The 21,196-nt window shown below is 40.1% G+C and overlaps 1 protein-coding gene across 1 annotated transcript; it reads left to right on the top strand.

The window, feature by feature from the left end:
• The first annotated feature begins 85 nt into the window (after positions 1-85).
• LOC133864612 (uncharacterized) lies at positions 86-20,360 on the top strand. The gene is made up of 18 exons (XM_062300997.1): positions 86-385; positions 1,423-1,492; positions 1,834-2,433; positions 2,531-2,716; positions 2,839-2,952; positions 3,895-3,953; positions 4,173-4,239; positions 4,383-4,434; positions 4,541-4,633; positions 4,832-4,915; positions 5,043-5,467; positions 6,055-6,116; positions 7,340-7,409; positions 13,925-14,005; positions 14,112-14,213; positions 19,199-19,323; positions 19,635-19,755; positions 19,951-20,360. The coding sequence occupies exons 1-18, from the start codon at positions 333-335 to the stop codon at positions 20,062-20,064; spliced, it is 2,478 nt and encodes an 825-aa protein (XP_062156981.1). The 5' UTR covers positions 86-332; the 3' UTR covers positions 20,065-20,360.
• The last annotated feature ends 836 nt before the right edge of the window (positions 20,361-21,196 follow it).

Below are 21,196 nucleotides of genomic sequence, written 5' to 3'. Positions count from 1 at the left end.
ATAATTCACTTTTTCAGTCATCGAACTCCGTGTTAAGAAAACAGCACATGTAATAATAACGTGAACGGTAATCTCGCCCATTTCCTTTCTTTTGCATGTGCCTCTCTCTCTCTCTCTCTCTCTCTCTATCTCATACACACATAGAGTTCAGATACACACAGAGTTCAGAAGTTCACAACTCCATCATACAGACTCTCTCTGTCTCGCTGTCTTTGTCGCTGAAAACTCAGTTGCAGAAAATCAAGGACCAGCAGCGAGATCTCACACAAAATCTAACTGAGAACTGAATTTCCGCTTCGCCAATCAAACCGATCCAATCTAGTCCCCCGCCAATGAAGGCCATCAAAGCCCTCAACCCCGCTGTCATCACCTTCGACCACAAGAGGTACGCTTCCTTCATACCACACCATCTCTCCTCTCTCCACGCGTCCCGATTCCCTCGCAACTAATTCTCACTTCCTTAGGTTTTTTCCCCTCTGATCCAACAAATTCCGGTCCATTTAGTAAGATACTTCGTATGTTTGTCAAAATTTCACGGCAAATGATTCCGATCGTATTGGATTCTGATGAGCGAATGTTCGTTTTTGTTTATAATTTGATTTTCTTTGTCTAATGTATGGGAATTTCAGTGAGTTCTTTATAGATTAGCGGGTTTTATGAGTAATATTGCTTTCAATTGTGTGTAAAGTTGCTTGGATTAGTTTAGGGTTTACTTAATTTAAGTATTTTACGTGGATTAGATGGATAGTGTGAAATGTTATGGTTTTTGAGTTAATTTGGATTGCCCTGAGGCAATGCCGAGCGCTATGGGAAGTAGTGGAACATGTTGTTTTCTACTCTGAGTCAGCGATCTTTGGAGGCCGACTGCAGGTAATTTGAGATGTGATTGTGCTCGGCATTTCATTGTTCCTAGTTTGTAACTGAGTATATTGCAATGGACTTGATTTTGGGCTGTTTGGATCCCATTTGGATCTTCTAGAATTCTTTGGGTTCCTAGAGTAACTCCACCATGAAGTTCTTGAAATCTTAACCATTAGTTTTAAATTGAATGGTTTAGATTTTTCCAATTCAGCATTTCTTATATATATATATATATATATATATATATTTTAATATAGCATTTCTTATATTTAGAAGATCTTAAGTTCTCTTTAATTCATTATATCTCATTTAATGGTAGATGTTGATGTGACAAAATCTTAACCATATAATGTAAAATTAATGGCTAGAATTTCAAGAATTCTATGGTGGAGTTACTCTAAGAAGTTTAGGGGATCCTGATCTATCGAGTTGTTTGTGATCTAGAACTTGCTTGCTGTTTGATTGTTGAGTGTAATCCATGCAATTTTTTTTTTGGATTTGGGAATATAATAGAATTGGTATTTTTTTTTTCTTGTAAGTAATAGAATTGGTATTGGACAGGGATGCTTATGGGTTTGCTGTGAGACCTCAGCATGTACAGAGATACCGTGAATATGCTAATATCTACAAGGTCTTTTTCTACTTCTGGCTCTTCTTTCTAGTCTTAAGTCTTAACACTCTTTGTTTGGTTGCTGAGAAAAAAGTTAGAGAAAAAAAAGGAAAAAGAGGAAAAAAAAAAATTGATTCCAGAGTTTTGTGTGTGTGTGTGTGTGTGTGTGTTTTTTGAAATTAAGAGTTCGAGTAAAAAATATGAATAAGGCCTAGTGAAGTTTCCTTTGGCTGGTCCAAGTTAATGAAAAACTTGAAATTTAACTTTTTATACTTCCACTCATATTTTTCAGCAACCAAACAGAGTTTGGAGAGAGACAATGTAAAAAATGTGATTTTATTTTATATAACTGATAATTTTAGGAGGAAGAGGAGGAAAGATCAGATAAGTGGAATTTTTTCCTGGAACGGCAAGCAGAGTCAGTAGAAGAAGATAAGAAGAGCCTCCATGCTGGAGTTTCAGGGCAAGAACCAGATGCTAGCTTGGAGAAAGTTGCTGAAGGAGACGATTTAAGTGGCCAGAAGCTTGGTTCCAATGATTCGGCTGAAAATGGTGCCAGAAAGGAGGAGGTACCTGCAGCTAAGGAGACAAAAACTCATAAGCACCAAATATGGACTGAGATCAGGCCATCCCTTCGTGCCATTGAAGATATGATGAGCATTCGTGTAAAGAAGAAAAACAATTTATCAAAAGATGAGCAAGGTGCTGAAACTGGAAAGCTGCTTCCTTCTCCTATTGAAGAGGCTAGATCCTCTAAAGGAATATCTGAGGAGGACTCCGAGGATGAATTTTATGATGCAGAGAGGTCTGATCCCATTCAAGATGTTCCTCCAAGTGAAACCCTCAGTGCCCCTGTTACTGGTGCTGCTAATGACGTGGTCCCTCCAGAATCTTTGGTTCCTTGGAAAGAAGAATTAGAAGTCCTTGTTCGTGGTGGAGTGCCTATGGCTCTCAGGGGAGAGGTGCAAATACTCTCTTGAGTGTTTTTTTTTTCTCCCTATGGTTAAGTTTATTTCTTGGTGACTATGCTATGTAATCACATTATGTTCAAAATTTCAGCTTTGGCAAGCTTTTGCGGGTGTGAGATCACGTCATGTTGAGAAGTATTACCAGGATCTGCTATCTCCAGAAAGTAATTCTGGCAATAACACAGAACAAAATAGCACACGGTTGGACAACAATAGTGAGGGCTTAACTACAGATTCTGTATGTGTGCCAGAGAAGTGGAAAGGGCAGATTGAGAAGGTCTTTACATCCCATGGTCATTCAACCTTAGTGTCCAATAGCTTCATTTGTGGTGCTAATTGTATTTGTATATAATTAATCCATGTTTCTCAACTTATTCATATTGTTTTTTTTTTGTGTAGGATTTGCCTCGAACATTTCCGGGCCATCCCGCTCTTGATGAGGATGGTAGAAATGCTTTGAGGCGCTTACTTACAGCTTATGCTAGACATAATCCATCTGTTGGGTACTGCCAGGTATTTGCTTCTGGATATGCTTATTTTTATTGTGGTTGCAGTGTTTAAAGAATGCTACAACTCTCAAGGAAATCTCAGGATGATATTCACAATTTGTGTGACAAACCTTAACTTTTGGCCATCTGTGGCATAGTTTGTACTTAAAGCACTCAATCCAGCACAATGATCTTAACAGTTCTGTATTCATGGAGACAAATTGACGACTGAAATGGTTCTGTGACCTTTAGATCATTGATCCCTCAGCCAGCCCATATGACTTTGCGTGAGTTAATTTGTGGTTACTTAAGACGTGAGTTAATCAATGAAAAGCATACATGAGCCCACTACACTGGGAAAATTTATTTTTCAGGTAAGTCAAAATTTATTAGAAGAGAAAACAAAGAAATAATACAAGAGCAACAGGGAAACCCCAGAAAATAGAACACCAAGAACAGAGAGAGACTCAGTTGAGCTGGGGAGATAACACAATTAGTACTGCTAACTTTGTGCAACAATTTCCGATTGGTTATGGGAAAATTTCATGGAAGTAAAAACTGAAAGTAGATTCAGCTATCAAATCATTTACTTAGAAGTTAAAAGTAACAACTTCCTGAAGGAAGCTTTGCTAAGAGTCGCGATTATTGATTATTGATTTGTTGCAGATTGCCTTTAGAGACAATATTAACCATTAGCCACTCATTGGATTTATAAATGTTTAGATGTTCTAGTTCCATTAAAACTATATTTGCATATCAAATTGGAGATGGACATATTGAGCTGGATTTTTCCAAACATTTCATTTCAAAGATTTAAGGCGTATTGCAATGTGACAAGAGGCTTTTGAATACTGCTCCTTACAGAGAAATTATGTTTTGGTTCTGCTGCTAAGTTCATTCTGTTTAACATACAACTCAAGATAACTTTCTGTCTGATGTTTAGCTTCTTGAATTAATCTATGTGCAGGCCATGAATTTCTTTGCTGGCTTATTACTTCTTTTGATGCCTGAAGAAAATGCTTTTTGGTAGGTCTGAAATATTTGACATAATCTTTCCCAAATATATACTCCCTCGCTTGCGCATGGGAAACATGATTAATGCTATTTTCTCTGTATTTAAGTAGCATTCTCTCCTGGAAGAGTACATGCCTAACTGTTCTACATTTATTCAGCATAAAGTTATATTTTTCACTTTTTCAGCTTCATTGGCCATATGCCCTTATTAATAGAGGTAAATATTTTCAGGACCTTGATGGGCATTATTGATGACTATTTTGATGGCTATTACTCAGAGGAAATGATAGAGTCTCAGGTATTCTATACATTTTTTTTTTTGCTTAGTTTCTGTGTTTTTGCTCTCCTCGAATGAGTTACAGTAATGAAGTTGAGGAAACTTCGTAACTGCTGCAGATGGGTAGTGCTTTTCTTTATTGATAGGCTGTTGTGCCTTTTCAGGTTGACCAACTTGTTTTTGAGGAGTTGGTGCGCGAGAGATTTCCTAAATTGGGTTTGTATATTGTTGGCATTTGTTATCATCTTTGCCGTTTTCCAAGTTTTCTGTTTGTACGAAGATTTTTGGGTATTTTCTTATGTCACCTTTACATCTGTTGCAGTCAATCATCTAGATTACCTGGGAGTGCAGGTGGCTTGGGTTACCGGACCGTGGTTCCTTTCCATTTTTATGAACATGCTTCCATGGGAAAGTGGTCAGGTTTTATGTTGTATCTTGTTAATATTAAAGCTTATTTGTGTTGAAATGCATCTTAAATTTTTATCTGCATATTCTCTGATACTTAGCTATCTTACCAACCTTTGCATTCTCATCCTCATAATTGGATTTGGCCCAATTGGGTAGGTTCTTGTTAATGCTTACTTATAATCTGATGGATTTCTCCTTACTCCAGTTCTTCGAGTCTGGGATGTGCTTCTTTTTGAAGGCAACCGCGTCATGCTATTTAGAACAGCACTTGCTTTGATGGAGTTATATGGTACTGGGTAAAAGAAATAGGGTTTTTTGAATTCTGTGATATTGTTATTGCAGTACAACTAATATGAATATAGTACCATGTACACTGTTTTACCTTGTGAAACTTAATTTAGCTCAGTTTCATGTAGGCCCTGCATTGGTCACATCTAAGGATGCTGGAGACGCAGTTACTTTGCTGCAGTCGCTGGCGGGGTCAACATTTGATAGCAGTCAACTTGTATTGACTGCTTCCATGGGTTACCAAAATGTAAATGAAGCCCGGTTACAAGAGTTGAGAAGTAAACACCGGCCAGCTGTAATAGCTGCACTTGAGGAAAGATCAAAGGGGCTTCGAGCTTGGAGGGATTCTCAGGGTCTGGCATCTAAACTATATGGTTTTAAGCATGATCCTAAATCAATGATAATAGAAGCCAATAAAACAGAACAATCGTCTGATACACAAACAAATGGTTGTTTATCTCATTCGGAGTCTGGGTCCACAAATTCAGATGAAATTCTCATTAGCCTGAATGGGGATTTGGAGGTTGATTCCGTCAAAGATCTTCAAGAGCAGGTCATTTGTGTCTTCTTTTTGCATAATCATTTCGTTAACTTTGCTTCTTTTTCTTCTTCTTCTTTTTTCATTTTCCTTAAATAAATACTGGGAAAAAAAACATTGCCCTTATGTGTTGATATGTAGTTAAATATTTTCTGGAAGGAATCGTTCAAGTAGGCAGTAAGTCAAGGCAGAATATTATTTAAAATGGGATATATTTCATCAATATAATAAATCATGAAGCATGCCTCAAATTAGTGTAGGTGACAGTAGGTCAGACGAGGCATATTGATCATCGTGCCAAACTTTTAGGAGGGGAATTGATTTTGTTGAATATGAATTGCGGAAGGTGACGGAAAGAGGAAGAGAAATGGAGATTAAATGTTATGCCATTTTAGTATTGTCAAAAAAAGATTTGGCTCCACTTTGTTGCAGTTCTCATGGTAGAAAGCTTTGGAAGGATGTTTGATGTGTTTAATAGTCCTTTTATTTCAGTGTATAAATATGAGTTGAAGCAATTCAACCTTTTTGAAATTGTTACTAGATGATACATTAGAGCAGTTTCCTCAGAATATAATTGAGTTCAACATATGAACTACATGCAGGTGATGTGGTTGAAGGTTGAATTGTGCAAGTTGCTGGAGGAGAAAAGATCAGCTGTTCTCAGGTTAATATTTTCTTTTGGATATAAGTTTTCTAACTTATAATAGGACTCCCTTTTTTCTTTCTCTTGGTTGCCCACATCACAGTGTGTCCTCAAGCGCAGCTGCTTTATGATGATAGCAACTTAATTACCTGTTGGATAACCCATGCACCCATCTATCCTTTAAGCATGACAAGTCTATGTTACTAGGAAAGTGTTCGACAATTGCTAATTCAGTCATTGGTTTGAACTTTGGTATTACATATTCCCCTTTGAATTCCACACCTAACAGTCATCTAAAATTTAATGTTCATTGTCTCACTCTTTTTTCCTTTTTTTGTGTGTGTGTGTTTAGAGGGGGGGGGGGGGGGGGGGGGGGGGGGGGTTGTGTTTCTATGCAGAAACTATAATTACCTTAATCTTTGCTTTATTTTATTATTTTTTTTTTTTAAGAGCAGGTGGTCATTGTGCACGGCATTTTAGTTTTCTGGGAGCTTGAAGAGCAACATTGTTTGGTTTATGTAGGTGGAGGGAAACTCCAAGATTTTAGTAATTGGAGTTTCCATTGTCTCCTGCTCCTTACCACTATTTTTCCATTGCTTAGGACTTTTTACTGTACCTTCTTTGCTCCCTCTCTTGGATTCATTGAATAGGAAAATTTCTATTCGAATTATAGCTAACAGAGGAGCTTCTAGGTTGGAACATTTTACTAGAAATGCTTTTCCTCTATGGTGGATGTGAGTTACTTCTTGGCCTTCCTTGTTTATCTGTTTGCCTCCTAATGTGTTGTAGTTTTTTCTCATCTTCTTAGGAGATCTCCTTTAGTTATCCTTATTTTTGACGTATTCTTTTTCCCTTTTAATCAACATTTTTTTTATTCCTCTTCCTCTAGGTCCTTATTCTTTCCCCATTCAATAAATTAGACAGTCTGTAGATTGAGTGGAGGATTCTTGTGTATCTGAAATTTGATTTAGCTGTTTCAGGTCACAACCTTGGCAATCTCTCTTCTAGTTATATTTTTTATTTTTTCTTCTTATGTTTACTTTTAATTGTTGTTGGTTCTTTTTTCTTGGGGTGCCTCCTTGTAGTGGTCTGGTGGAAATGTTGAAAATGTCATCTAGTCTCCAAAGTATGATTAAGCAGTTACCGCAATTTCAGTCATGCAATACTGTTGTTCTTTAGCAAGTCACTAGTACTGCTTTTCATTAATACAGAATTGATATTCTGGCTTCTTCTGCTTTTTTCAGAGCTGAGGAATTGGAGACGGCTTTGATGGAAATGGTCAAGCAGGATAATCGGCGGCAATTGAGTGCCAGGGTATATTTGGAATACCATCACATATAGCAGTTATTCTGTTGACAACGAATATGGCTGTTGTTTTTGTTCTGTATAGATGCTTTTTCATCAGTTAGTATGCTGAGCTTCCTCAATGCATGTTTGTGAAAAACTTAATTAACTTTTAAATACAGACCACTTTTAATCCAAGTGAATGTCTAAAACTCGGTCCACTTTTAATCCCAGTATATGTTTAAGTGCTCATATTACAGTGATAATAAAGATTAAACTTACCCTGATCAGTAATTAGGAAGAAGTACATCCTTTTAAACGGTAACTGTGGGACAATGAGTGCCCCTGGGCCTTGTTCAAGTGGTAAATGGGGAGAGTGGGGTTGGGATAGATCTTAGATTCAAATATTGCTAAGATATGACACAGTAATTAAAAGGCCCATTCATTTAGGAAACCTGTGGTGATTGTCAACTGGAATTACAGTGCTTTTTTTTTTAAGTTAATATTTTATTTGTTTTCTCCCTTGAAATCTCAGGTTAATTGTAAAGCTTTCTTAACCATGTGAAATGGGATAAGCATATATTTGTTGGAGGATTCTCAATAAGCTGGTTTTAGGTCTATTAGAATAGGTAGTGAAAGTTGGTTCTCTGTGACCTCTATGTTGGTTTTATTGAAATTGTTTTGATCATTCTATTACGGTCTGATTCCCCATGGGCATACTCCTTTCCCTTGGAGGAGTATTTGATGGAATAATGTTCCATTGCGAGTGGTGTTTTTTGCTTGGTCGGCCGTGTTAGGGAAGATTCTCACTATGGATAATTTGGGGAAGCGGTCACCTCTTACATTGTGAGATTGCTGGTGCTTTATGGAATTCTATTTTCAATCTTTTTGGGTTACATTGGGTTATGCTTAGACGAGTGGTAGACCTCTTCGCCTCTTGAAAAGGGCAGTTCAGTGGCCCTCATTGTGCTGCAATGTTGGAATTGTCCTGCTTGATGTGGTGTATTTGGAGAGATTGAAATGATTGAAGTTTTGAAGACTGCAAAAAGACGACGGTGGAATTAAAACCCTTTACCAATGGACGGTTGCACCGGGTTGTTTTCATTTTTCTAGCTTTCGTGAATTTCTTGATATTTTTTCTCCTTCTAGTTAGGTGTTTCTCTTGTATACTTTGGTTGCGCCTTTGTGTTTTTTAATGAAATATATTTACTTATTATTAACGCACATGACTTATCATCAAATGACTCAATCTCTCAAGACACCTCTCATCCTATACGTGAGTCTAGTGATAAAGAGATAAGAGCATGAAGAGATAGAGATAGGAAGACATTGTAATCTAACTCTAACTCAATGTATAGATGAGGAAGAGTTATACTTCAATATGAAGACATAGAAGAGGTAGAGTTGTAGTTAATCTTATAGATTGTAAATGCTATATATATATATATATATCAATCTCACTAAGATGAGCACGGTGAATATATTATACAGCAAGGGTTTTTGGGTTCTATTATGGTATCAGAGCAGCATATAGACCAACGTCTTTGATCCTTATGTCTGACTCTGACTCTACCTCCACCACCTCTTCCATGGCTTCACCGCCCCACCCAACCAATCCCATGTTTGTAGTCTTCACCGTCCCTAACATGAATCGCTCCCTGAATATCAAGCTCTCCAAAGGGAATTTCATGATTTGGAGAATGCAGCTCCTTGCCTACATCCGTGGTCAAGATGCGTCGGGTTCTTAGATGGCTCATCTCAGCCACTTGCCCAAATTGTTCCCAATACCAGCACAAAAGCTAATGCTCCTGCCACCATGGCCAATCCGGAGTATCTTGCGTGGTGCCAAAGGGATCAAATGATCCTTGGCGTGCTCATTTCCACGCTAACTGAGCCTTATGTTGTTCATGTTGTAGGATGGGTTACTGCCCATGCTTTATGGACCACTTTGGTCACTATGTTTGCCTCTCAAGCCTGGGCTTGTGTCATGCAAATCTACTTTCAATTAGCCACGGTCAAGAAAAGGAATGATTCTATCACTAAGTATTTTCAGACGATCAAGACCTTGAGTGAAACTCTGGTTGCTGCTGGCTTGCCCCTGAATGACTTTGAAAGTGTCTCCTTCCTTCTCAAAGGTCTCGGATCTGAGTATGACCCGTTTGTTATCTCTGTAACAACGCGTGTGGATCCTTTATCCATCGATGAGCTTTATGGACATCTTCTTGCTCATGAGATGTGTATTGAACAACAACTCCCGTCCATTGATCTTGCCCAGCCCTATGCTAATATAATATCTCTTCTCGGTCTCCCATGTCTAGAGGCCGAGGTTACCGTGGCCGTGGCTCATCATCTTCCTACGGTGGACAACAATACTATCGTGGTCGTGGTTCTTCCTCCATCAACCGAGGGCTTGGCTTCTAATTCTCCAATGACACTGCCTCTTCATCATGGCCTACAAGTCAAATTTGTGGCAAGCTAGGCCACACTGCCCTCCGGTGCTATCAATGGCAGGATTCAGCATCTTCATCCGAATTTCAGCACAATCCACAAGCCTATTACTCTTCCCCTACCTTGCCTACTGAAGACAACTAGTACCTCGATACCAGGGCAACTCATCACGTTACCAATGAGCTCTAGCATCTTTCAAGGCCCAATTAAGGATCAGGCCAAAGGACATCAATTGTCATTTTCAGTTTCTACTTCAAGCTTATGTAACCCTTTAGATTTAATTTTTTCAGATGTATGGGGTTCTTCTCCAACTCTTTCTATCAATGGAAATCGTGATTATGTATCAGTCATAGATGCTTTCAGTCGTTTTACATGGGTTTTTCCCATCCAATCTAAATCTGATGGTATGCCCATGTTTCTCAAATTTCAAGCCATGGTGGAACGCTTACTAAACTCAAAGATTGAAAGTGTGCAAATAGATTGGGGTGGGCCGGGTGACGAATCTCGCAACCTCCGTACCTATTTTCAATCCATTGGCATCATCCATCGCGTTTTATGTCCTCACACACATCAACAACAAGGATGCGCTAAAAGAAAACACAGTTGGCTCTTCTAGCTGACAGTCATCTTCCCAAAACCTTTTGGGATGAGGCGTGTCTCACTTCTTGCTACCTCATCAATAGGTTGCCCACTCCGTTGCTGAAAAATAAGTCACCATTTCAAATACTTTTTAACCGCACTCCTGACTACACTTTCCTTAAAATCTTGGGTGTGCATGCTTCCCTAATCTTTTCCCCTATAACTCTCATAAATTCTCTCTATGTTCCAAACAATGGGTCTTCCTCGGCTACAGTCCAAACCACAAAAGTTATAAGTGCTATCACACTAAGTCTAGCCGCATGTATATCTCACGAGATGTGGTGTTTCATGAAACTATGTTTACCTTCACCCCTACATCATCACTCACTGAGTCCTATGATGCCCAACCTGCTCTCTTTATTCCACCTCTCCATATTCTAGCACATACTCCTACTTGTCCTACAACTCCTCCTGTAGCATCAAATATAACTCCATTACCTACTTCTTCCCATTCATTTTCTGCAGAACCAAGTGTGACTCATTCTCACTCCAGTACTCATGCTCCTCGCACTCATCCTATGTGCACAAGGGCTTAGAATCACATTGTTCAACAATAGAAACTCACAGATGGCACAATAAGATACCTTGTGCCTCGCACATTACTGTCCATAACTACATCAACCCTTGTGGCGCCGACTTGTTTCTCGAATGCAGTCACCATCATTGAGTGGCGTAATGCAATACAAGTGGAATTCAACGCCTTGCTCCAAAACAATACTTGGTCTCTTGTTCCTCCAATGGCAGCCAAGAATGTCGTGGGCTACAAATGGATTTTTAAACTTAAAAGAAAGGCTGATGGGTTCGTTGAATGCCACAAGGCACAGCTAGTCGCCAAGGACTTGATTTGACTTTGGTGAGACCTATAGTCCAATTGTTAAACCTACAACTATAAGAACTGTGCTATCTATTGTTTACTTTACAGGTTGGTCCCTAAAACAAATAGACATTCAGAATGCATTTCTTCATGGCTTCATCTCTGAAGATGTATACATGATTCAACCACCTGGATTCATTCACCCAAGCTATCCACATCATGTCTGCAAGCTCCACAAAGCTCTCTACGGTTTAAAACAGGCCCCCCGCACCTGGTTTTCTAGACTCAGTGAAAAAGTACTCCAGCTTGGATTCACGACTCCAAGGCAGATTCATCGTTGTTTATTTACCACAACAACTCTGTCACCATGTATCTCCTCATATGTGTCAATGACATAATTATCACAGCCTTTGCCCCTGTTGCAATTATTGAACTGCTTCTGCTCCTCAGTGTTGATTTCATAGTTAAAATTTGGGTGCTCTTCACTATTTTCTTGGGGTTGAAGTCCTCTCAGTCAAGTTAGGCCTTCTTCTTCTCTCCCAACACAAGTATATTTTGGACTTATTGAAGAAAACCAACATGTTGGAGGCCAAGCCTATCACGTCCCCCATGGCAGCTTCCTCTGTTTTGTCGGCTTTCACCGGTGATCCAATGGAAGATCCTTCTCTCTATCACAACACTGTTCGATCCTTACAATACCTAGCACAGTAGCACTAACGCATCCAGACTTGGGTTTTGCTGCTAACCGTGTGTGCTAGTTCATGCATAGACCAACTAAACTACACTAGAAAGCTGTAAAAATGATTCTTCGCTACCTAAAGCACACTTTGTCTCACGAATTGCTCCTTCATCGAACGCAATCCACTAGCCTCCAAGCTTACTCGGATGCAAATTGGGCAGGCTGCCCAAATGGTACACGCTCCATAGGAGCCTATTATGTCATCCTTTGCTCAAACCTTATTTCATGGAGTTCTAGAAAGCAACCCACCGTCACACGCTCCTCTATGGAAGCAGAATATAAAGCAATTGCCAACACCACTGCTGAATTCCTTTGGATTCAAGCTCTTCTTCATGAACTCGGTATCTCTCTCCCTTCTCCATCTAAACTATGGTGTGACAACATTGGGGCTACTTACATGTCAGTAAATCCTGTATTTCATGCACGCACAAAACATGTAGAAATCAACTTCCACTTCATTAGAGATCTCGTTGCTGATAAATCATTGGAAATTCTCTTCATTCCCAGCTCGGACCAATTAGCGGATGTTCTAACTAAACCTCTTGTCTCCACTCGGTTTCAAAGGATATGTTTCAAGCTCAACAACTGATCTCCCCCGTTGACCTTGCGGGAGGGTATCAACGCACATGACTTATCATCAAAGGACTCAACCACTCAAGACACCTCTCATCCTAGATGTGAGTTTGGTGATAAAGAGATAAGAGATAAGAGATAAGAGCATGAAGAGATAGAGATAGGAAGACATTGTAATCTAACTCAAACTCAATTTATAGATGAGGAAGAGTTGTAGTTAATCTTATATATTGTAAATGCTATATATATCAATCAAAGCTCACCAAGATGAGAACGGTGAATATATTATACAGCAAGGGTTATTGGGTTCTATTACTTATCAAAAAAAGAAATTGTTTAGCTTCTCTGGATATATGATGGATTAAGATCTTGGGGGCAAAAAAAATTACTGCTTGTTGTACTGTCACTAAAGAAGTGTTCACAGGTACCGTTGTGATGGTACAATTATTGACAGTGTATCAGTATTACAGAAGTATTGTTTGTACTAGTATAGCTAGGGCTTTTACGGGTGTTTTTGCTTTTTATCCTCTCAGAGGTTGTGACAGCTGTATTCAATGGCTATGAGTCTATGAAGACTATGATAGCTATTTAGTTAACACTTATCATTATAAAATTGCCTTTGGCTTGTTAGTTCCTAGGAGAATTTTAGGGTTTTGCTATTTTTCAGCACCCTAAAGAGGCTTTCCCTCTTAATAAGTTATGTTTCTATAGAAATCGAAGAATGTCATCATCCTACTGTGCTCTTGACTGTGCAAACATATTTTTTCTATAATACTTAGATGTTTTAAGAGTGTGAAGATCTAGGATGGTTCACTGATTGTTTTCTCTAACTCAATCACACAATTGTTTTAAAGTATTATGTGTGAATTTTCTGTTTTATTTTCGACCTGTTTAAAAGACTAGTCATCTTCTTCAGCCAATGGTCTTTGGGCCAAATGAAATCTCCTCTCCCCACTAGTAAGGGTTGGTAAGGCAAGGTCATGGGTTCAATCTTGTATGGGTTTCTGAGTTGTATTTACCTTTGGGGAAAAAAAAAAAAAACTATAATCTTCTTCAAGGCTTTGAATTTTTATTCTTTTGGCAACCTAAATGTACATGCGTTTTTCTACTTAAGATTTTTACACTGCAACTAGCTGTTCACTATTGCAGTGAAATTAATATGTATTGGATTTAGAGTTAAAACTGTCTAGGCATTGGTTGCTTGGCTTAACTTAGAGGCAATAAAGAGAGTTAATGATATGTTAAGTAGCCCACATATTCTGGATTTGGTTTTTATGCTGGTATGCAGGATGCAAAACTTTAGTCAAAAGTAAATTCCAAATACAATTGCAGGTTGAGCAGTTAGAGCAGGAGGTTGCTGAACTTCGAAGGGCCCTCTCTGATAAGCAGGAACAAGAAAATGCCATGCTTCAGGTTTCACCTTTCATCCATGTTCCTCAATGCTTACTTAGATAAGACGATATAATCTCATAACTAAGGTCTTTAGTGGTAATTATGAAATTGCTTCCTAATCTTATAGGTCTTAATGCGGGTAGAGCAAGAGCAAAGGGTAACAGAAGATGCTCGTAGATTTTCCGAGCAAGATGCAGCAGCACAAAGATATGCTGCTCAAGTGCTTCAGGTTTGCCTTCTTTTTCTACATTTGGTTTGATTTTGCTTTGTTGTGGTGGGTAGTTATTACATCATATGCTTATCAAAAAAAAAAAAAAAGAGTTATTACATCATATACCACCCTTGTAGAATTATATTGCGAAAATTTGCTTGCAAACTGAAGTTCCTTACATATCTGATATTGAGTATGCCAGTAGTTTCTGTTGAGCTAATTTGCAAGTTGAAGAAAGGTTATACTAGTAATTGTATGAACTTGTGACTCAACCCCGTGTCTGCTTGGAGGGTTGGGTTCGGACTCTAAAGGATTTGTGGGTCCCTCTTTGGGGGCGGCTGCGTTGGGAGAAAGGATTCGCTTGTCTCTTCTGGTGATGGCCGATAGTGGGGCTCCCATTTACCCGTCCGAAACCCAATCGGTCATGAGGTATCAACGGAAATCGAAGGCCAAAGCTAGTAAGTTGGATATTTCCTTGATTGATGAGGCAATGACAACTTTGAGGTCGCCGATGACGCAGTGTTTGGGTACATCTTCTCAGGCTTTGGTCGGGACTGTGGTTAAAAACCTACCGATGCCAAGTGGGGGAGTGGGTCTACGGCGCGGGTTCTTTCTTCCGAGAGTTCCCTCCCCCTTGAACGGCTGCAAATCATTGACCATTGACAAGGGTGAGACTCCGAACACGAATGGTTTGATCCAATCTCAGGAGTGGCCGGTAGGGTTTAGCCCATCTGGGGAGATTGTTTTGTGGGATCAGGGAGAGAAAGGTGATTCTCCTCACCCCTTGGGCGTTTTTCCTCCCGACTGACACTTGGAGTGGGAGTCGGATGGTGCTGAGGATGAAGATTCGGCCCTGGCTTTGTTGGATGCCATTGAGGAAGATTTTCATTGGGGTAGTATGGGGAAGCGGCATAAGATCAAAGGAGAGAACTGCAGAATCTGAAGAGCTCCATAAACTACGACGTTGCGAGTGTGCAATTTAGGAGTAGGAGAAGAAAGGCTCAGGTTCTGTAGTTTGTGGGTTGCTTGTGGGCTGCGGGGGTTGTGTTTTAGGGTGTAGGTTCCTGTGGGTTTTTGGGTGGGTTTCTTGTGTGTTCCTTGTGGGTTGGATTGGGGTTCTTTGTGCTTGTAGGCTTAGGTTCTTGTGGGTTTGTTTGGCGGGTTTCTTTCTTTCTTTTTTTGGGTTGTTTTTTTTTTTTTTTTCGTTTTCCAGCATTGCGTTTTCTCTTGTATACTGCCGGTGTACTAAGAGGCGCCTGACGCTTTTAATAAAACCAGGTTATTACTTATCAAAAAAAAGTATGAACTGGTGTCTTTGTTTTAAAAAAAATCATGTCACCTTTATAATTCTTTGCTAACTTCTGGAGTCTTGTAAAATGGTTCTCTTCAGCCATTATATTAAAATTTAGAGTCGTATCCTATGTATTTGAAGCTTGAGTGCCTGTATGAATCACTTGACTCTTTACAACTTCTGTAGCACATCAAAGCCATGGACATTAATCTGTAAATGATTGTTGTTTTGTACCTCAATATAGTTATCTTGACCGTGGGATGGGTCAAATTGCAACCTGTAGCGCCCTGGCTTTCTAAACAAGTCGTAAGTGTAATTATCTAGAATTACACGTAACACTACTACATAAAATAGCAACAGACCTTTTTTTAAAAAAAATATTAGAGTTTTCCTCAGAAGTATAATTGTATCAGAGCATCTAAAATCTTTACATATTATATAGATCAACAACTAAAAACTCAGTTTACCCAAAACTGCCTCAGATAGGAGGCTACATCCTTTACATCGGAGAAGAAGGTTGTGGAGGATGATCGGCCGACTCTGGGCTTGGCTCCAAAGTGGATGGGGCCCTCCTTTGCAGAGATTTTGAGGTCGGACCCGACAACCGTTGCTGAGACGATGCCCATAGCGGGTGATGGTCGGTCCTGGTTAAGGGTTTCGTTGGCGACTCCATGTGAGATTGATCTCCTTCCGGCGGTGCAGCATACAGAGGCTGATCCGAGATCGGCGGTGGATTGCTTTTCTCTGGAGCAGAACACGCTTGATCTGTTGGTCAAAGACCAGCCTGGAAGTCCGCAGGATAAGGGTTTGAAATTTGAAAAGGTGAGAACGCGGACGTGGCGTAAGTTGGGTCCCGGTTTTTGTTTGGTTTTGGGCCGGGCTGTGAGGAGAGTCCTGACTCGGTATGCCGGGTCGGGGCTTTTTCGAAAATTTTTAGGTTGTCGCGTGGCTCGTTTCATGCGGAAACCTAATGTTTCCGGTCCGCCGCCAACATCGCCGGTGACGACAACGGAGGTGTCCTCTGGGTTGGTTCTGAATCGGTTTCCAAATGGGGGTTCAGAGGATACAGCGTTGGGAGCAAAAAAGGGAGCGAGTCCAGGTTCTACGGGTTTTGTTGGGGTTTCCCCTAGGCCGGAGCCACCGTCGGTGGCTGATGCTGGGTTTTTTTCTGGAACGGAGTCTCCTTCAGGGGGTAAGTCGAGCAGGTCCCAGGTAATTCCGGCGGTTTCTAGCTGGAATCCAGCCTCCCACCTGTTCGGTTTCCCCCCTTCTCCGGCGCCGGATCTGGGTTTTCCGGCGGCTACTACTGTTTCTTTTAATTTCACTCCTTTGGGAAAGCTTCAGATTCCTAAATCTCTTCCGGTTACACCGTCTATTGCTGGAGCAGATATTTTAGGTGAGAAGCTGCGTTCTCCCCTCCCTGTGGCGGTTTCTCTGCCTTTTCAGTGTTATTACAGGAGGGCGAAAAAATTGAGGGAAAAGCACTCTGTGAAATGGACTGATGAGCTAATTTCAGATTCTTTGGAAGCCGTTAAGATGTCAGTTGGATACGTTGACAAGAGTGTTACTGGTGCAGAGCCGCCAGCTGAGAAGGCGACAAATCCTCGTGCTACGAAGAAGTCAGTGACGCAAGTGAATCAGGGCTTTTTTAGAAAGGGGTTTCTCAACCTACCCCCGATTCCTGTCCCTTCCGTGGAGCTTCAGGAGGTCAACAAGGGCGATCATAACGGTGAGATTGTGGTGTGGGAGGAGGAAGATGTCTACTGGGATGGTTTGCCCTTAGATTGGGCGATGGATGGGGATTTTGGGGAGGGGGCTTTGGCTGTTCGGGAAGTCATGGAAGAGGAGTTCCAGGTTTTTGCGCGCCAGAAGTATAAAGGAAAAAGGGAACTTCTAAATTTGCAGAGTTCCATCAACTATGGTGACGCGAACTATCCCTCTAGGCGTAGGAAAGCTGGTGGGAGGATTTGTCAGGGATCGGATATGGGTTCGGAGTTGGTTTCGGTTCCGGATCCCGATCTTGTCACCGAATCTTCTCATTTTCCTCTTCCGGTTTCTTCTTTGGCTTCCTCAGAGGCGGGTCGTGGGTCTGAGAATTCTGCTGTGGGTTCACAAGTTTCCTTTGAGATGGGCTCGCCGGAAGGGAGGATTCTTCCTTCCTCCTCCCTGGAAGAACCCACCTCCAAGCCTTTATGTAAAGGGAGGAAGCCAAAGCTATCTCCTTTGGAGTTGTCTATGGCATGCTCTTCGTATTTTGGGGAAAAGGGGGATAGAACTATGGCTTTCCTCTCTGCCCTTGATGAGGAACATAGGCGATGGGATATGATTGAAGATTGTGAGCTTTAGGGGCTTAGGGTTGGGTTGTTTTGTGGGTTGTTCCTTATCGGGTCGGTTGTGAGGCTGTTGCTTCTTGTATACTCCGTGTGTACTAGGGGCGCCTTACGCTGTCTTCTAATAAAATTGCAATTACTTATCAAAAAAAAAAAAAACAATACACTGTAGAGCAGAAGTTGACATAAGTAGCATACTAAAATACACACATCTAAAACTACCAGTATTTTCACTATTAACATTAAGTATAGTAATTCTTCCAAAAAAAACTGAGGCTTCCAGTCCGCCTCTCTCGTCATAAATCGGACATTCGTACAGGTCCGCTTCTTCTTCTTCCTCTTCAACCGCATCAATAAAAATAAAGTAATTATGTTTGCTATCATCGTAGACCATGGTGTGCTCTCTTTCTATCTTTTATGAGTTGGGGTCCTTCAATCATTTTGTTTTTTCTAATCCTTTAGCTGCTTAGGCGCCTATCACCTACATAGTCAAAGACAAAGATACGAGTGACTAGCAATTCCCATAGAGTCAGACTACCTCCTGCAAAAAAGTATCTTAATTTTTGAGGTTCTTAGCTACCATTTACATCTTTCTTCAATTGAATGTCAAACAAAATAGTGATGACTATGGGCGTCTTTGGAATTGGGTTACCCAATTCTTCAGGGTTTTTTTTTTTTTTTTTTTCCTCTGTATGTGAGAAATTCTTAAAGGTGCCAGGTGCCAAACAGGGTGCACTATACAGGGTTTTATACTACCCCTGAAAACAATGAAATAAAACAGAGAGTAAGGTGAAGAAGAGGAAATAAATACCACCATGAATACGTTAATCAAATTCTCAACTTTGAGTGAGAAGTACTCAGAAGTAAAAGAATACAGCAAAATACGGTGGACTGGACTTTGGCACATACACAAAAACCCTCAACCAGCCTGGCTGCATTTCCCAATTAAGAAGATATACTAGGGATACATCTACATTTCTTGTTGTAGGCTGCTTTGGTAGTCCCTGTGTACTTAGGGCGCCTTACGTTTTTTTTTTTTTTTTTTAATAAAATCTTTATTACTTATCAAAAAAAAAAAAAAAAGAAGATATACTAGAGATACATCTACATTTCTTGAATTAAAACCAGTCTCAACAAGGTCATTAGTTAGCACATTCTGGTGCAATTTTTTTTATTGCTGTATGTTTGGTATCCATTGCTCCTCGCATTTGTATTCATGTGTCAAAGTATGCATCACTCTATGATTGAACTAGACCAGATGGCTTGGTACATTGAGTGACTTTACTATCTTCTGACTTTTCAATGTGTCATATTCAGATCTGGATATTATTTTATGTTCCTTTTTCATATAGATTACCCTATACACAACTATATGTATGCAGGAGAAGTATGAAGAGGCCACTGCTTCAATTGCTGAAATGGAGAAGAGAGTGGTTATGGCAGAATCAATGTTGGAGGCTACCTTGCAGTACCAATCCGGCCAAGTTAAAGCACAACCCTCTCCACGGTTTGTATTCAATTTTGGGTCATTTTTTCTGGTGCAATCTTATTTACTTGTTGACGAAAGTTAACCATGGCTCTCTTTGTACTGGTTTTGACCTTTTCTTTCTTTCTTTTCTGCTTTTTTCTTTTGCCTCTTTATCTCTGTTTTGTTTTCTGCATTAGCTGCCTATTTACAATCCCCTCCACCCAAAAGGGAAGAGAAAGGGGGGGGGGGGGGGGGCAGGGGGATCAAAATGTGGAACATTATCTGTATTGCGTGTGCATATTGTGCCCAATGGATGAGATTTGTGTTTTACATGTAATTTTGCTTTGTAGATCTCCACATCCAGATTCTTCAACAGCACGAAGCAATCAAGAGTCTGCACAAGATTTTCCTGCTAGAAAGATTGGTTTGCTAGCTCGTCCATTTGGACTTGGCTGGCGAGACCGGAACAAGGTTGGTGTCTACTTGTATTTTCCTCTTAAATTGAAGGATGATTGTCTATAAGGCACAAATACTTCAAAATCTCCCTCTCTATTTCTATAATAATGCTGGGTACACATCATTTTGTTCAATAAAGAGTTTACATATCACTTGTACTGTGCTTCATATGTTTTAAGATCTCTAATCAAATTTTTATGAATGCAACAGGGGAAACAAGCTACTGTTGAGGAGCCCATTGACAGTAAATATACCTATGAAGGTCAAAGCCCCAGCCCACAACAAGCAGATGCTAATGGTGTGCAAGACCAAGATAGAGAATAACAGGTTTATTAGAATGATACTGCAATAGATATACTTCTTTGATTTCCCCATTCCAATATGCTTTTGGCTTGGTCGATATCTTCTGCGTCAGTGTCAGTGTCAGTTCAGGTGGTGGGTAGATTTAGCTTCTGTATTTAATTTTGACTAGACAGAACCGATATTGAGCTCATATTCTTTCATTATTTGTTTGTTCATTGCGTCGGTGGCAATAATAGTACGGTGGAGGAGAGATTGTAAGCAGACACATGAGATCGATCATTACACAACTGTATAATATTTGCATTAGTATCTTGCGTTGCCTTGTCTAAACTTTTAGTTCTAGGAAGAACTTTCCGCAGTTACTGCATGTGATGTAAGTCGCACATGTGCTTTGTTTGAAAAAAATGGAATTTTCTTCGGGCAGACGAAGATGGTTCTCAAGTGCAAAGGCATATAAGGGAGCAGAGTGATTGTATCATTTGCGGCAAGAAGAAGCTGATGTTGTTGCTTGTAGTTTTCTGGAGCAGACGATAACTACCTTTTTATTGTCGTCTCTTCTCGTCTATATTTTTTTTTTTGGCAGACCCAACACCAATCTCGATGAAAAAAATAGATCCTGGTTGCAATCAGAGCCTTGGTTCCCCAGCTTTTTTCGGGGGCCTCGGGCTAGACTAACTACAGCTACATCCAGGTTTTGAAAACGTGGGAAAATTCATATTATCGTACAACATGCAGGGGGTGTTTTTTTTAAAAAAATATACTATTTTAAAGGCTCAACCACAGTTTTATTAAACACTCTTTTAACTGTATTTTGAAACTGGTACATGTTTTTTTTATTTCATTTTTTTGGGAGGGAGCGAAGGATTGGGAAATAAAAGTGGATAATTTGTTTACTTGCTTTGCAAATCAATGGGGTTTGGGAGTAGTTAGTGAGAGACTGAAAAAATAACATTCGGTGTATTGCTCGAGTACGAAGCAGATCCTTGTCGACCTTGTGAAATGGGACAACCTTCACAGTTCACACGAAACATCTTGATGGTTCGCTTCTTTGGCAACTATTCTTTCCCATTTGCTTGGTGGAATTCAAGATGAGGATGCAACTGTATGCACAAATAAACTGCTACGATGATAATTGGGCCGTTTGTTTTGGCTT

The sequence above is a fragment of the Alnus glutinosa genome, chromosome 3, assembly GCF_958979055.1.
Source record: "Alnus glutinosa chromosome 3, dhAlnGlut1.1, whole genome shotgun sequence".
NCBI lineage: Eukaryota > Viridiplantae > Streptophyta > Magnoliopsida > Fagales > Betulaceae > Alnus > Alnus glutinosa.
This window is presented reverse-complemented; position numbering and strand designations above follow the sequence as displayed.